The sequence below is a fragment of the Acanthochromis polyacanthus genome, chromosome 14 (assembly GCF_021347895.1).
Source record: "Acanthochromis polyacanthus isolate Apoly-LR-REF ecotype Palm Island chromosome 14, KAUST_Apoly_ChrSc, whole genome shotgun sequence".
Lineage (NCBI taxonomy): Eukaryota > Metazoa > Chordata > Actinopteri > Pomacentridae > Acanthochromis > Acanthochromis polyacanthus.
Genome location: NC_067126.1, coordinates 18,981,217 through 18,997,746, shown reverse-complemented (window position 1 = coordinate 18,997,746; position 16,530 = coordinate 18,981,217). Strand labels below are relative to the sequence as shown.

Genomic DNA, 16,530 nt, shown 5'->3' with positions numbered 1-16,530 from the left:
CGGAACTGATTTTATCTCTGAACGGGGACCGAGAAATGCATCGGACCGGATCCGGATGTAGGAAAATGTGTTTGAACGGAACGAGAAGAATCAACAAAAACAAGTTTTGAAAGGTGAGAGTTTTTTCTAGCTTCAGCGGTGCAGTTTTTTTCCTTATATCCTGGACATACCTTTTTTCTACTAGCAGAACAACTTCAAGAGCTATGAAACAAACTTTGCTGAGCAAGTTAGCTGTTAGCTAATGCTAGCAGTCGATCTATGCCTCTTTGGGCGTTGCTGTCCACGTTTTAACCAAAAACTTGAGACACTGGAACAATGTTACTGATTTGTGCTGTTTGAGTGATTAGATAACGGTTGCTTAAACTAAAGAAGCCATCGCAATCAAATATTCGCACCATGAACCCATCTAATCCGTTTGGCAGTCCGCAAGGAGGAGCTTTCCAAGCTCCAAGTAGCACCATGAAGGCTGGTTTGTTCCAGTCGTTTGGACAGCAGAGTTCTAGCAGCCAGCCCCAAAGTATGGGCTTTTTTCAGCCATCTGCATTTGGACAGCCATCTGTCTTGAATCAATCCTCAACCCATGGGAGTACTATCTTTGGACAAGCCCCTGCCTTTGGACAGTCATCTGCACAGACCTCTTCGTTGCCTACAATAAGCCAGACTCCAGCGTTTGGACAGCAGACATTAGTAATGAGCAGCTCGGGCTTTGGTAGTGGGACACCACCAGCTTTTGGACAGGCTAGTGGACCCAATCAGACTTCTGTCTTTGGGCAAACACCAGCATTCGGGCAACCTTCTGCATTTGGACAGGCTCCAGGATTTGGCCAGCAGCCCCCAGCATATAGCAAACAGCCACCAGCTTTTGGCCAACAATCTTCTGGGTTTGGAAACTCCCAGATGGCTACTGGCTCCACCACTGCCTTAGGACAGCCTCAGCCACTTGGTTTTGGACAGCCTGCGTTCGGACAGCCATCATCTACCACTGTCACCACGAATGTATTTGGTGCAGCTCAGAGCGTGACCCAGAGCAGAAGCTTTGGATCATCTGAATTCAGCTTCAAGCCAGCCAATGAGGCACTTTTCAAGCCCATCTTTAGTGCCAGCCCAGAGCCTGCTAATCCCCAAACTACTACAATGTCAAGCTCACCTTATGGCAGCAGTGGATCCCAGACAAGCTCAGGCACCATGAGTACCAGCAGCGCCACCACTGGCTTCTCTTCATTGACTGGCGCCAAGTCTGGCTCTCTGGGCTTCAGCTTCTCACAACCAGCTGCAGCCCCCTCTATATCTGCTCAAAACAATCCTTTAACAACTGGCAATAACAGTGGGCCTACCAACACCCTTCAGTTCACATTTTCCCAGCCAGCTGCCCCCTCCAGCTCCAGCACTAAGACCTCCACCACAGAGCCCACCACCCCGTCATCTTTTAGCTTTTCAACCCAAACCCTCCAAACACAGCCAGCACCCCTTTTTGGGGGAACCAGTTTTGGTCAGCCCTCAGCTTTTAGTGACACCAAAGCTAAAGCAGAGATCAGCGCTGATGATAAAGGGAGCAGCGCTGCAGGCCTAGGAGACACAAATGTATTTGCGCGATTGAGCAAAGGCACCAAGCGCAAGGATGATCCAGTAGTGTCCAGTTTAGAGAAGCCTGCTGCAGAGGAGGATGTTCCACCTGAAGCAGAATCCCCAAGACATCCCCCAAAGAGGCCGCTAATGAGGTCCCGCGGTCCTATAGGAAGCTTATTTGGGAGAGCACTGAGTAGTATTCGTCGGGAAGGCACTAGCTCAGTGAGGCGAGAGCCCCCAAAGGAGACTAAGCAGCAGGCACCAACATGGGAGACGGAGAGGGAAGAGGTTCAAGCTCAGGTTGATGACGTGTCTGTCGCACCGCCTGTGGTACAAACACTGAGCAGGGACGTGGTGGAAAAAGCTGAAGAGTCAGGTGAGTCCTACAAATATACACATTGCACATTATTTGCCTTTTACATCGAAGTGTATTGAGATCCTGAAAAGAAAAGGCAACGTCTTTTTTTTTCTATTAATAACTTGTGACCAGTCTACTTGACATTGCCTGGATGCATTTGTCAAATTTACTTTAAATTAACCAGTTCATGAATGATATTTTCTTTATATCATTAAGCTTTTTAACGGGCCACTGTCATGTCTAGAATGACTCCTCACTGTTAAATTGGCGAAGATAGCTGCACAGCCTCCTCGTCTAACACCAAATCTTATCATCATTCATAGAAATTACTTAAGTAAATAGTTGAAAGAAATAGTTTGAGTAATGGTTAATGGTTAACATCTCTTTTTCTGCCAGAAAAAACAGAAATGTTTGTGATGTTGAACCAGACATACTCCGATATATTTAAATTTATTAAAAGAACAGCTTGCATGATGAGAAAATACTTATGCTGTCATCTGCTCATTACCTGTTTTCTTGTCTTGCCTCAGCAACAGCCCCAGATCAAACACCTCAAACTGTGACCCCTGTGAGACGTGGCGTACGCAGCGAGAGCTTGGAGAGTTTGAGCGGGATGTCTCCCACTGACTGCACTACCATCCTGTGCAGGAATGTTCCTCCAGCACTGAACAAAAAGGACACAATCGAGAAGCACTTTGCTCGTTTTGGCAAAGTCCGTAAGGTTTTCTGCCGACCTGGAAAGAGCCAGGCCATAGTGCACTTTGATGACCACGTGAGTTAACACTATGTGACAGACACCCATCAAAGCAAGTTCATGTCATGATATGGTGTCCTCCAACTGGGCAGTTCATTAAATAATGCTATCTAGTTCTTTACCTGCCAGACTGGAGCACTGGTTTTTACTGCTAGTTGTTTGGCTTGTTTGTATGTTTTTACGCATTCTAAGTATAGTCTGTGGTTTCTCTTCCTGTGTCATCTTGGCATAGATTAACATCAGAAGTGACTCATAAATTGATTTACCTAATCATCCAATACTGCATTGTGTGACATGCCAAGGACAACAAGACTTTTTTCTGAAGAAATTTTCACATACTTTTCTTTTCATCAATGTGAAATGTCGTCTCTTACAGGCATCAGCAGCAAGAGCAAAGAAAAAAGGCAAAATCCTGCATAGACAAGAGCTCCTTCTTCTGTGGCAGAGAAAGAAGCAAAGTAAATGCAACCTATTTTTTAGAAGCTCGGCTAATATGAAAACTACAGCTAGTAAACAACAGGGTACCAACGAGAAGAACATTGCAGTGAGTCACTTAATCATTTCTGATAAATATTTTTTGTGGATTAGGTCCTGGAGACAAAAAGAGCCAACCTGCAGAAGGAAAGGAGGAAGCAGAGCGAGAAAGTCAAGAGGACACAGAGTCCAAGGCTGCTTCCTCTCCACTCAGAAGACCTCAACTCAGACCTCCTGCGCTCGGCAGCATAGCAACCTTTAACCGCAGGTAAAACGGCACCTCTGTGTCTTCGTCAGCATTTTGCAGTGCCATTCACTCAGGAGGGGGTCTGGCCCAACCTCCTGAGTTAATAAAATGCAAAAATCCCCTTTGAAAGATCATACCTGAAAGCACCACTTTGAGTCCTCCTTCCCTGGAGTCATCCATCCCACAATTCCCTAGAACTAGTTGATAAAGTTGACGTTTGACTGTGTCTTCCTGTGTTATTTCATGTGTCAGCTCTCCAGTAAAGAAGTCGTCCCTGGCCAAGACCCTGCAGTTTGACACTGAACCTCAGAAAGAGAGCAGCACTGACACCCAAAGCTTGGAGCGCCCCGTCCCCTCCTCACTGCTCCCCTCATTGGCCAAGTGGCTGAGACCGCTGAGGAAAAGTACCGCCTCCTGGAGCAGAGAGACAAGCTCCTGCGTCAAGGTGAAGCTGCTTCTCACATCCGTTTACTGCAGCCATGAACATGGCTAATACATAAAAGATCTCATAAATGTGCTCCTATGTTGACGCAGGTCGTCCCAAGCGTACAGACCTGGACCTGTCTAAGGTGTTTGTGGGGACGTGTCCTGACATGTGTCCAGAGAAGGAGAGGTACATGAGGGAAACACGAAATCAGCTCAGCATATTTGAGGTCATCCCAAGCACAGAGATGGTAACGTCCTTAATGAAATTTTTTCATGTTTATGCTTAAGTGTATTAGCCTTTTTAAATGTTCGATCATGTCAGCGGTACTTACAGTCTTCTATCAGACATTCTTAAATTTGGTGGTATGTCAAAGTGAAGACGCACCAAAATATTTTTCTTAATAATATTATATTTACCTGGTACATGTGCATATATTTTGTCTATATTCTATATGTGTGGAATACAATTCCATTGTATTGTTATTCAGGCATAATGAAGTTGAAATTTACTTCGTAATTTAAAGGATAGGAAAAGCAATGATGCTGCAAGTAGAAACTTCCTGGTAAATTGAAGGGAGGAAGAATATTGTGGACAAACTGTCACCTCCTCTCCCCAACTAGGTGGATCACACAGCCGCCATCAAGGAGTACAGTCGCTCATCAGCCGATCAAGAGGAGCCCCTGCCCCACGAGTTGCGCCCCCTTCCTGTGCTCAGCATGACTATGGATTATCTGGTGACCCAGATCATGGACCAGGTTCACGACAACTACCGAGACTGGTATGACTTTGTGTGGAACAGGACCCGCGGCATCCGCAAGGTAAGCCCTTTTCTACATAAGCAGCTCTCTTTTAATATCTGTGGCTGTAATTATGCTGATTTCATATTACTGAAATGAGTAGAAAAATATGATTTAGATGCGCAAAGTTATGTCCATGTTGTTGTGCTGCATCTCTAGAACAATGTGCTTGCAGAAATACTATGTTGTGTTTGACATGTGTCATATCTCCTATACACATATTAAACACTTTGTAAGGCCACAGACAAACTTGCACATCAAAAACAAAGCCTTTAACTCTATGTTGCGCCACAGAGATTGCATGAATATAAAGCTGCGCTATCAGACACATGTTGGACAGAGGTGGGCTCGTTTTTCATTGCACCTGGTCACATATGAAGCTTAGTACTTTTTGGCACGACTTTAGTGACATTATGACAACATTTTCTGGATTTGCAATTGCAATTATTCTGTATTTTGAGTATGTTTTGTTAAATTGGAAAATTTGACAACTGAAATATTCAACAACAAAAAAGCACAAACTTTTCCCACAATATGAAAACAATAGATTTAAAATTCTACTCCACATATTTTGGGGTGCTGTCATTATTTTGAAGAATGCCAGACTTGACAAGGTAATCCACATGCATGAGAAGCTGATTCTTCCCTCTGTCGTACCTGCAGGACATCACCCAGCAGCGCCTGTGCTGCCCACACACTGTATCTCTGATTGAGAAGTGCACACGCTTCCATGTGCACTGTGCCCACCACCTCTGCGAAGAGCATATGTCGTCTTTCGACGCCAAAATCAACAACGAGAATATGACAAAGTGTTTGCAGAGTCTCAAAGAAATGTACCAGGACCTGGCTGCACGTCAAATCTTTTGCCCCCATGAGGCTGAGTTCCGCCAGTACAACGTGCTGCTGAAACTCAATGACGGGGACATCCTACGGTCAGTCATGGAAACGAGCATGAAGTAGTATCACAGTATATTTAGTAAATGTTTGGGATTTGTCAGTGCAGTAGTTGTACAAGGGCTGTTTTTTTTTTTCTGCCAGAAATTTACTTTGAAAATGAGCTATTAATGTTTGGATGTGGCTTTCTTGTACTCATTGTGTTTTGTGTCTCAGTCTGTGGATATAAAAGTTGCTTCTTCACACTTTGTCTACACAGTGAAGTGCAGCAGTTCCGTGATGATGTACGCAACTCCTCTCAGGTGAAGTTTGCAGTGCAGGCGTTTGCAGCAGTCAACAGCAACAACTTTGTGCGATTCTTCAAGCTGGTAAAAGGAGCTTCGTACCTCGCCAGCTGCCTCCTACACAGATACTTCAATCAGGTCAGAGACTGCTTGGATGAAATAGTCACTGACATCGATATTGATTAGATGCAAAAGGCCATATAAGTTTTCTTTGTTAATTAGATACAGAGAAGGTGATACGAGTTAAAGAGTTTTAAAAAGTTAGTAGCTACTTTTATTATCATTGTTGCTTCATCAGAAGATCATATTCTCCGTAATTCACTTAGTCTATAAAATTTCAGAAAATTTGGAATATATCCATCTCAGTTTCTCTACAGTGATGGCTTTAATTAAGAGTTTAGCTCAAAAGCATTGTCCAAAAACAAAGATACTTCCTGTTGGCAGCTGTAGAAAACTAAGTAACTAGCAAATATTCGGATTTGTGAGCCTGGAACATCAGAAAACTTCTTTCTGAAAGTGCTGAAATGTCTCAAAAGTAGTGATTAATTTTTGAAAAAAAGTTACAGATTATTTTTCTGTCAATCAAGTAATCAGGAAGGTAAAGATTTTCAGGTTTAAGACAACTGAAAGCTAGTTTCTTTAACAATAATCTGCTATAAATGTAATTCTTTATTTAAAGGCAATTTTTTTTTTAATCTGCAGGTTCGAGCTAAGGCACTGAAGACCCTGAACATAGCCCACACTGTGGGTCCACGATCTACTGCGTTCCCACTTGACGATATTGTTCGGATGTTAATGTTCCGCAGTGCTGCAGAAGCAACTGACTTCATCCAGCAATACGGCCTCAATGTCAACGATAAGTAAGTGCAGCTTTTTTTTAAATTAAACATACAAATCGAACCACATTAGCAAGCAAACCTTCAATTCCTTGTTTTGATAAAATTAGACTCTATGCACCTGACAGACTATATGTTCACAGTATGGTCGAACTGAGTCGAATGACCTATCAGGAGCCAGAGCTGCCGCTGTCCCAGAAGAAGTCAGAGGTCATCCTTGCAAAGAAAACTGTGCTGCTTGGACAGGTGGTGAACGGAAGCTCCCTCCCCAACCCTCCCCAGCACACCCCCGTCTGCAGCTTTGACTCCCACAACAAGTACCGTGGAGAAGGACCTCTGACTGAGCCTGCTTCAAGCCAGTTTAAAGGTACAGGATCTGTTTACTCATCTTAACTCTCATAAATACTATGTCTACAGCAAAGAACAGCAACAGAATTGCACCCGTTACAACAGCATCGTTGTTATGCAGATCTGGAAAATAAGAGATAAAAGATTTTTCTCCTGCTTTTTTATCTCAGTGAAAGCTGAACTTTTTACTCAAACCAGGTGAACTGTTTCGTCTTTGTTTCAGTCACTCCTGACAGGGTGGAGATTAAAGCGCCACCCAGCATGGAACTGCTGTCTCAGGTGGTGCCAGTCAAGGCTCCAGATGCGCCTCCTGCATTTGGTCTGCCCACAGCTGTTGCAGTTGAGAGTGGGGAACCCAGTGAACCGTATCAGTCTGTGGTCCACCCAGCAGAGCCTGAGCAGCTGTTCCAGCCCATCTCTCAACCTCAGCCGGTCAAACCTCCATCACCTCCACCCAAACCTCAGCCAGTGTACAGTGATGAGGTAGAGAAACTCACTACAGATCTCATTTATTCTTGACGTTTGCCGATTACACTTGGACCCCACTACATTTCAGATGGAAATATTGCACTTTCTACTGCACAATATTTTTTGAAAAGCCTTACAGATTAAGATTTTACTCAACTACCCTAAAAACACCCAGGATAAAAATATACTTTTTTGTTTGCGAAATGACAAACTAACAAAAGTTACATTTACATCTAGTCTTACCTTAAAAGATTGTGTGTATCATTGAGGTTTAATGTGATTGATGCATTTCCTTCATTGTACAACACTTGCAAAGCTGATTTTTCTTAAAAATTGGGATCCTGCAATGTCAACATCAGTGTCTACGACCCATCAGTTGCAGCCCTAAATATACCGTAACACTAGCCTAGCCGCGCTAGACAACCCACGGCAACGAATTTAATTCTCTGCCAGGGTGAGTCTAGTTATCCTCCATAAGGCTCGAGGCTGGATTCTCCTAAAACTGGCCGGACGAATCACCATGAAGTGTAGAGTCAGAAGGCGGGCGTAACTAAGTGACGACAGAGGTGTGACGATTCTGACAGAAACAACCGGCGCACAATAAACAGTTATCTTTCGACTCGGCTTTAGCCACAGCCCTTAAAGATTTGAAGCTAAAATTCAACTTGAAAGATAAACAAAGGACGGCACTGAAGTGTTTCATTGAGAAGAAAGACGTATTTGGACTTATGCCGACGGGATATGGCAAATCCTTAATACACCAGTTGACTCCGCTGGTTGGGAAGCTAATGGGACTTAGCCACAATCTGCCAGCGCTCTAGGAACTACGTCAGCCTATTCGTTGCACTGATTGGTTGTATACCTACCCAATTGCTGCAGAGTGATTTGATAGACAACCTTTTAGCCCGCCTCCCTCCCTGTCGAGCAGCCCTAGACCCTTGTGCCTTCACAACATGGGTCTAGCGCGGCTAGGCTACCGTAACACTGCAGTTAGCCAAAAAGATTTTTTTTAAAAAACGTCAGTCTGTCTTAATTACAGCTCATTAAAGCCACACTCAGCTTACCGTTCTTTTGTTTGCAGTGTTCATGTTTGTAATGTTTTTGTTCCTCTCTATAGGACATTATGGCCGAGCTTGACTGTGTGATAGAAGAAGTGGTTGATGCAGCAGTGAGGGAGGTAGCTGATGCTGGTGCCAGCTACGCCACAGCAGCTCTCATGTAAGTTCATCCGTGCATTATAATGGTAAATCGCACGTTACCTCTATTTGCAGTTTCTCCAACTATCATGCACTTATTTCATTCTAGTGAATAGGAGACAGTGGAGATCTGACACCACACACTTTTTGATTAAGCTTACTTACCTGTTGTGTTTTCTTCTTCAGAGAGAGCAGTGAGCAGGTGGAGTCACTGGTGGGTGAGGTGTTGGGACAAATGCTTAAGGATGTGTCCTCCACTGAGATCAAGCTGGAACGAGAGCGTGTTGCAGAAGAGCAGCGCAAGCTTGAAGAAGCCCGGTTAGTCTGTGACAGCCTGTTTATGACGCATTGTATTTAAAACTAGCCTCAGCTTAGTTACAAAAGGGGGGAAAGTATCTGCTACCCTGACACAAAACTCAGGACAGGCAGTATAGTTTTGATTTGCTGTCAGTCATTATGATTTCAGCATCTTGGATACTATTTATGGCTTTTTTTTTTTTTTTTTTTGCAACAACTAACCACATTTCCTTTTCCATTCCCTGTCTGTACCAGGAGGAAGCAGGAGCATGAGGCTTTCCTGGCTCAGTTCAGCTTCTCTCTGTGCACAGAGATCATCAATGAAGTGTTGGATGAAACCATACAGGAGACTGCCACCTCTGAGATGCAGTAAGAAATTCTGATAGCATCTAATGTAAAATGCAATAGCCTTTCTTAAATGCCATGAATACATTATTAATATTTGTGTTTTCTGTGAAAATACTAATATTGCTATAAAAGAGGAATATCATTGTGTTAAATGTCTTTGAGTGGCAACGTATTTCGCCCTGAATGTAAATTGAGCTTTGTCTCCTTTTACAGGGAGGCAGTGAATGAGAAAGCAGAACGTGTAGCTAAATGCACAGAGCAGGTGTGCTCCAGTCTAGTGGAGGAGACTTTGAATGCAGACATTGCTGTGTTGGTTGAAGCCATCCTTGAAGCTGAGCTGCAACGCATCCACAAGTACATCAAGAGGTGAAACAGCGTAAAAAATGCAGAATTTTAACAACAAATGAGACACTCATGTCACACCAAACAGCATATTAACGTCCAAAGTTTCTATTTCTGCTCAATATACAATACAGCAATATGCAGCAGTTGAACAAACAGCAGTATTATCATTTTGCCACTGTTGTTTTTTCTCTCATCTGTATGACCAGGTGGCGTGACGTGGTGGCCGTTCGACGTCAGCTGAAGAGACAAATGAGAGGGTTTCCTGCAGCCCCTTGTTGTGTTGACCCTCGTTTCAAACTGAAGGCTCTGGCTCCCAGCGCTCCTGCTCAGCCCTCAATAGCAGAACTGGCCCACGGTCTGGTCAACCTGGGAAACGCCGGCACATTAGCCGTGTCTAGCACCCGGTATGTCTAACTCCAGTCTGTGTTGTTCTCCAGGTGTTTCTTTTGACTGTATGAGGACAGATTAAATTATCTGTGCAGCATAATTGAAATAACGTTGACATAAATGTGACTTTACTGCTTCAGCAATAACAAAATCATTTCTGTCTTGTTAAGATTGTTGAAAATGAGACAAGGAGCGATCCATCAGATGAGAGTCCACTACTACTATCAGAGGCTGCTCGAGTAAGTCTTCAGTGAGTTTATCCACTTAGTGGTTCAATTCACTGAGTATCATCTTGACAAGTTTCTGGTGTTGCCCTCAGGGAGACTGTGTGGGCTCCACTCGACCTGCCAACACTGGTGACCGAAAATATCCCCAACCGAAGTGACAGAATCTTCTGGAAAGCTGTTCTCCTCTTACCCAGTGACCACGAGAGTGTAGCCAGCGTGGCTGACAGGTGAGCAGCAGTTGTGACAGTTTGATATTTTATTAAATGTCCTCTCATGAAGGCACCTAGTTTTCACAAAACTGAAAAAATAAAAATAAAAAAAAAATAAAAACGTGTCATGTTTTTAGGATCCTGTCAGATTGGCTGGAGGTGAAACTTGGTGGTGACAAGGCCTCAGAAGTCAGAGAGGAGCAGCCAGATGGCATCCTGCAGACCCTCTGTGTCACCAACACACTACAGGAGAACAAACAACACACGCATAAAGTCCACATCAGCGTCAAGGTTAGACTGCAGCTTGTATGAGTGACTTTGGTTGCAGGTGACAGAAATCAGAATATTTTGTGGAATTGGTGTATAGTCAACAAGCCACTGCTAGGTTTATAATAAACAGTTGATAAAAGTGAATGAGTTTCAGATTATATACATTACCAGTCAAAAGTTAGGACACACCTTCTCATTTAATGTTTTTTCTTTATTTTCATGACTGTTTACACTATAGATTCTCACTGAAGGCATCAATACTATGAATGAACACATATGGAAGTATGTAGTAAAACTATGTGTGAAATAAGTCAAAACATGTTTGATATTTTAGATTCTTCAAAATAGCCACCCTTTGCTTTGATTACTGCTTTGCACACTCTTGGAATTCTCTGGATGAGCTTCATGAGGTAGAACCTGAAATGATTCTCACTTCACAGGTGTGCCTTGTCAAGGTTGATTTGTGGAATTTCTTGCCCCCTTAACAGGGTTGGGACCTTCAGTTGTGTTGTGCAGAAGTCAGGTTGGGCCGCAGTTGACAGCCCTGTTTGACAACTGTTAGAATCCATATTATGACAAGAACCAATCAGCTCAGTAAAGAGAAAGGACAGTCCATCGTTCCTTTAAGAAGTGAAGGCCAGTCAGTCGGGAAAATTGCAAAAGCTTTGAATGTATCCCCAAGTGCAGTCACAAAAACCATCAAGCATTACGATGAAACTGGCTCACATGAAGACCAAGAGTCACCTCTGCTTAATGCCCAGAGTGTGCAAAGGGTGGCTATTTAGAAGAATCTAAAGTATTTTATGACTTATGTCACACTTTTTTTCTTGGCTACATAATTCCATATGTGTTCATTCACAGTTTTGATACTTTCAGTGAGAATCTACAGTGTAAATAGTCACCAAAAATAGAAAAGCCATTGAACGACTCACTGGTGATTTATTGCATGACTATTCTGTATAAGTGAATTCTTGCAGAGTTTTCATTTAACTATGTTTAGGTTGTCTCTGAGAAGTTTTAGTTTTAATATCAGGTGGTGCTTCAGCAATGTTGCAGTAGCTATTCATTTTCCATACTGTTATTTCCCCATTACTGAGGTGGTACGACTATTATTTGCTGATCCTTGACATGGTGCAAACTAGGTCCAATGAGCAGTCTTTCTTGCTGGTGTCTCCCAGGCGTCCCGAGGGCCGCTGAATGATGACAGTCTGTCTAAAGTGGAGGAGTGCAGTGAGCTCCAGGGGACAGATGCCCTCGTCATGTTGCTCCCTGCCCTGCCCATCATCGAGGCCAGCCACGACGACGAGGACGTGCCTTTGCTGTCAGCGTTACTTCAGCTCAAACAGCTACAGCAAGCCAGCACCTGGCACTGCCCGCTGCCTCTGGTCATTCTGGTGCCAGGGCCAGACGGTGGCACTGCTCAAGCACAGAAACTCGAGGAAGGTAATTGAAATGATTAATAACAGTTAATGCTGGCATTAGTGGGTTTCTAGTCAGTTGGCTCTAAGATGAAATTAAGAGGCGTTAGTCTAAACACAATCTGAGACATTTAGAACAGCATTAAAAAAACACAGGTTACAAAGGTATTCATTGAAAGTAGTTAATGTTTGGCAAAATGTGTTAAACCTGAACTGTTTTTTTGATGGTCCCTTGCCTCTTAGCCCTGATGCTGGACACACTGATGACGGAGGGCCTGATATCAGAGTACACGTTCTTCTTCATACCAGAGACCACCAGTGATCTACAGGGATCCAAACAGGTACTACAAGTGCACATATATGTGTATAAAACATTTCCTAGTGAGTTTTAGCTCCTTGTTTAGCTGGTTTGATATGTGAGTACTTTGTTCACACTGCCTCAAGGGGCTGTGAAAAATGCTATTATTGCAGGTTTAACACGAAATTCGACTCCTTTTTTTTAAAAAAAATCTAAATAAGAAATGAAGAAATATACAACTGTGAGAACCAAAGCTTAAGGGGCAAGTGATATCAAATGTGCAAAATTCTTCATGCCTGTATGGCCTTGCTGAAAAGTCCAAGCATTAAACTTGTATTTCCCAGCTGAAAGGTGAAGTAAGCCTCTAGACTTTAAATTCACTAATAATTGTAAAAAAGTGTCACTCTAACATGTAATTGTTTTTATGAACCAATGCACCCAGAATAATCCAACACAGAAATAAGACAAACATGCAAATTCCTAACAGAATGGTTGGATGGATCTCTCCTCCTTCCTCTGCTGTATCTTTTTCTCATCCTCCTCCCTGTCTGTCTTCTCTGCTTTCTCCTTTTTCTTGTTTTCTTCCTTTTTTATCTAGTGTTCTTTTCCTCTCTTTCTTTTTCTCTCTTCTTTTGCCTCTACCTTTTCTGTCTCTTTCCTTCCTTCTTTTGTATCTTTGTTGTTTGACCATCTCCATCGTCTCTCCCACTTGTCCTGTTGTGTCTCTAGCTAAGCCAGGCGATGTGTTGGCTGCTGGCTCGTATTCCGCCGCCCTTCCCCCTCTCCTTCCAGACCCTGGTGCAGCTAATTGAGTCCAGTTTGAGTCGTGAGTTCAGTCCTCGAGTTCTCGCCATCCGCCAGGAACGCGCTGCTGCTAATCTTCCCTACCAGGATCCAGCTCCTGTCATCCACTTGTACAACGCAGTTCTGGCTCATGTTGCTGACAAAGTGTCATCCCAGGATCTCGGCCGACTCTCGTGGCCGCCGGTTGAATTCTGCCTGCCGGACACTCGTGACTTTGTCCCTCATCTGGCCTGGAACTCTGCCCAGCACCTGGACTGGCTACGCAAAGTCATCCTCAGCTTGCAGCTACCACAGTGGGAGCAGCTCTCTGCAACGGGTCAGTGACTCAAGAACATTTTTATGGTGTACTTTGTGTGAAGGTGTACTGCTGAGTTTGGATTATTGGTTCTACTGCTGTACACAAAAGAAATTGTGAGATGTTAACAAGTCAGTAATCCCTACTTTTTTTTATTCTTCTCTCTGTCCTCTGTGCTTAGACTCGTGGTCTGAGCTCTGCTCTTCCATATTTTACTACGCTGCTCAGATCCCAGTTTCACGTCTCAGTCAACCCCTCCTAATGTCACGGCTGGAAAACCTTCTAGAAAGGGTCAGACTAAAGGGCCAGCACACCCAAACCCCTGGATTCAAGGTAACCAAGGGAAAGGGAGGTGAAGGAGTGGGAAGTGTGCCTGTGGCCTTTAGTCGGATTCCATGGGATGATGTGGTGGTGATTTGCATCGACCACAAGCTGAAGGATTGGAAGATACCTGGTCCACCAGTCTGTGAAGGTGAGGACTTTCTTCTGGAACATCAACAAACAATGCACATTTATCACCCTACACCGATCAGCCACAACATTCTGACCACTGACAGGTGAAGTGAATAACATCCATCATCATGTTATAATTCGACGTTCTGCTGGGAAACCTTGAGTCCTGATATTCATGTGGGTGTTTGACATGTACCACCCACCTACACATTTCAGCAACCCCCCACTCCCCCATGGCAACAGCATTCCTTGATGCCAGTTGCCGCCCTCAGCAGGACAGTGCACCTCAGCACAACACAAAAACTGCTCAGGAGTGGCACAGATAACAAGACAGAGCTAATTTGTTCCATACTTCCCAGATCTAGATCTTAATGAGCATCTGGGAGGAAAAGCCTGATCTAGGTAGGTCCCCCCCCCCCAACCCACAGGACCCACAGAATTCACTGCCACCATCCCGGTGCCACAGGACATCCCCAGAGGTCCTTTGTCCATGCCCCACTGGGTCAGAGGAGTTTTAGCAGCATAATGGGGACCAAAACAATATTATTTGCAGGTGGTCATAATGTTATGTCTGATCAGTGATTATCTGCTAGTAATTTTGACCTTTTGTTACAACATACTAATACTTGTTGTTTCTGTTCTGAAAGACACTGTGACAGAGGATGGGGAGATCCTGATTTACTTCGCCACAGACTCACTCAAAGGCTTCGAGCCACCTGAAGAGTGGACGCAGGCCGTCAGACAGACACACCAGGAGAAGCAGAAAGAGAAGGATGGGTAAGAAGAGCCAGGAAGTCCCCAAGCAGCATCGTAAAACTTGTGTTTGCAACACCTCACTGCAACATCTTTGAAGTTTCTGCTGCAGCTGTCATCATTTTGATAAGACTTGTTTCTTCTAAGTGAACTGATATCTGTTATGTCACTGTGTGATGGAGTTTCAAACAAAGAATGCAAAGAGGAGAAAGAATGCAGCTAAAACACAATGGTATTAGAATGTTGTCATTTGCAGTTTTTAGAGAGCAGTGGCTTGCTACGTGTTACACCTGGTGTTTGCTCAAGTCTGACAACAATTCAACAAATCGGAGGAAATTATTTAAGTTTGTTCTTCCCTTTGCCTATTTTTCTTCTTTCTCAGGGCAAGTGCTGCTGCCTTCACCACATCCAGCAGTCTGTCCCTCAGACAGAGGTTGTTCCACAGTGTGATGGAGCCTGTCGAAGCACCAAAAACCTCACTGGACATCACACACACTCCCACAGCGCAGGAGTCGCTGGCCCACAAAGTCCTCCTGAGCTTGGAGGAGGAGAAGGCTGAAAGCAAGAGGTACAGCTGCATAACCACTGGTTTATAAACTACATAATTTTTAACTACAAAGATTGGTAAACAAAATGTATTTGACGTTTCCGTTGCACTTGCCTTCCGAAAATGACCTACCATATATTTGTGTCATGTATAACTCTCCCTTTCTGCAGGTGCATGGAGCAGCTTCAGCACTGGCTGGATGGTGATCCCTTGGACCACTTGTCCACGCCGCTCTTCATTCCTTCTTCCACCTTGCTGTACATGCCCACAACCATAATGCAACCCCCCACAGCCAGAACTCAAGAGGCCACTTCCACACAGGTATGACACGACCAAGTTATGTGCTTTTTCAAACAATCATTCTGGAAAATGGAAATACTGAAAGCAGCAGGTTTGGTCCAACTTTGCTGAGGCTCAAACACATGGTCCACAACTAGTCCAGTAGGTCAGAGTTTTGTTATTACGGAACTAAAAACTAAGGATTTTTGCACTACAGGTGCCTGCAAATAAGAGATAAAAGTTTCGTTCTCTAAATCCTGCTGTTATAAAATATAGCCATAATGCATTTTCATTATCTTGACTTTCCAGGAGGCAGATGCTGAAGAGCAGTCGGAGAAAGCAGCCCAGCCTAAGAGCCCTCCTGTATCTCTGACATGGCGAATGAAGGAACTCGAACGCCAGATTTTGGCGAGCCAAGAGGAAGAACTGGCCTGCAGACTGAAGCTGAGTGGTCTGCTGAGCATTGTAGACGACTGACGACCTGACGCTCTAAAATGGTTTTCCAAATGACCCTGCAGCTATACATGCTTTTAGAACATGAAGGTATTTACTGAGCTCATGGCGGTCTGTTGCATGTTGACCTCATTCAGTTGTAAATTTCTCATTTTTTTATTATTGTGATCTAGTTTACCGATTCCCAGTGTGTGTGTTATAATTAAGATCTAGGTTTGTATAATAGGAGAGGGAAATCGAATTTTTTGCACTTGGTTTAATTTTATAAAGCTAGCTTTGAATTTGTAACTTTTTAGAATGTGTGTGCAGATACCGTGTGTGACACTTTGTTGTGTTGAAATACTCAGATTGTATTTGTAAAATCTACAGTATGCCTCCACTTTTACATTTGTGTTTGCCCCATCTTTGTACTGGTGAATTATAAAATTGTCAAACAGCCAAATTATTAAATAAAAATGATATTTTTCATGTAAGTTTCCTATTTGTGTTATCAGAAGC

General features: G+C 43.7%; 1 protein-coding gene across 1 annotated transcript; it reads left to right on the top strand.

The window, feature by feature from the left end:
• Window positions 1-42: 42 nt before the first annotated feature.
• Window positions 43-16,500, top strand: mcm3ap (minichromosome maintenance complex component 3 associated protein). Its single transcript, XM_022221500.2, is given in 29 exon segments — window positions 43-1,942; window positions 2,455-2,696; window positions 3,055-3,136; window positions 3,267-3,420; window positions 3,652-3,764; window positions 3,767-3,844; window positions 3,934-4,073; window positions 4,447-4,644; window positions 5,287-5,555; window positions 5,777-5,939; window positions 6,504-6,661; window positions 6,781-7,004; window positions 7,209-7,468; window positions 8,571-8,671; window positions 8,836-8,967; window positions 9,202-9,315; window positions 9,508-9,660; window positions 9,846-10,043; window positions 10,197-10,265; window positions 10,346-10,480; window positions 10,600-10,753; window positions 11,911-12,175; window positions 12,394-12,491; window positions 13,178-13,568; window positions 13,729-14,019; window positions 14,648-14,777; window positions 15,136-15,321; window positions 15,471-15,621; window positions 15,889-16,500. Coding segments are annotated over 29 exon segments (6,363 nt in total). The 5' UTR covers window positions 43-396; the 3' UTR covers window positions 16,057-16,500.
• The last annotated feature ends 30 nt before the right edge of the window (window positions 16,501-16,530 follow it).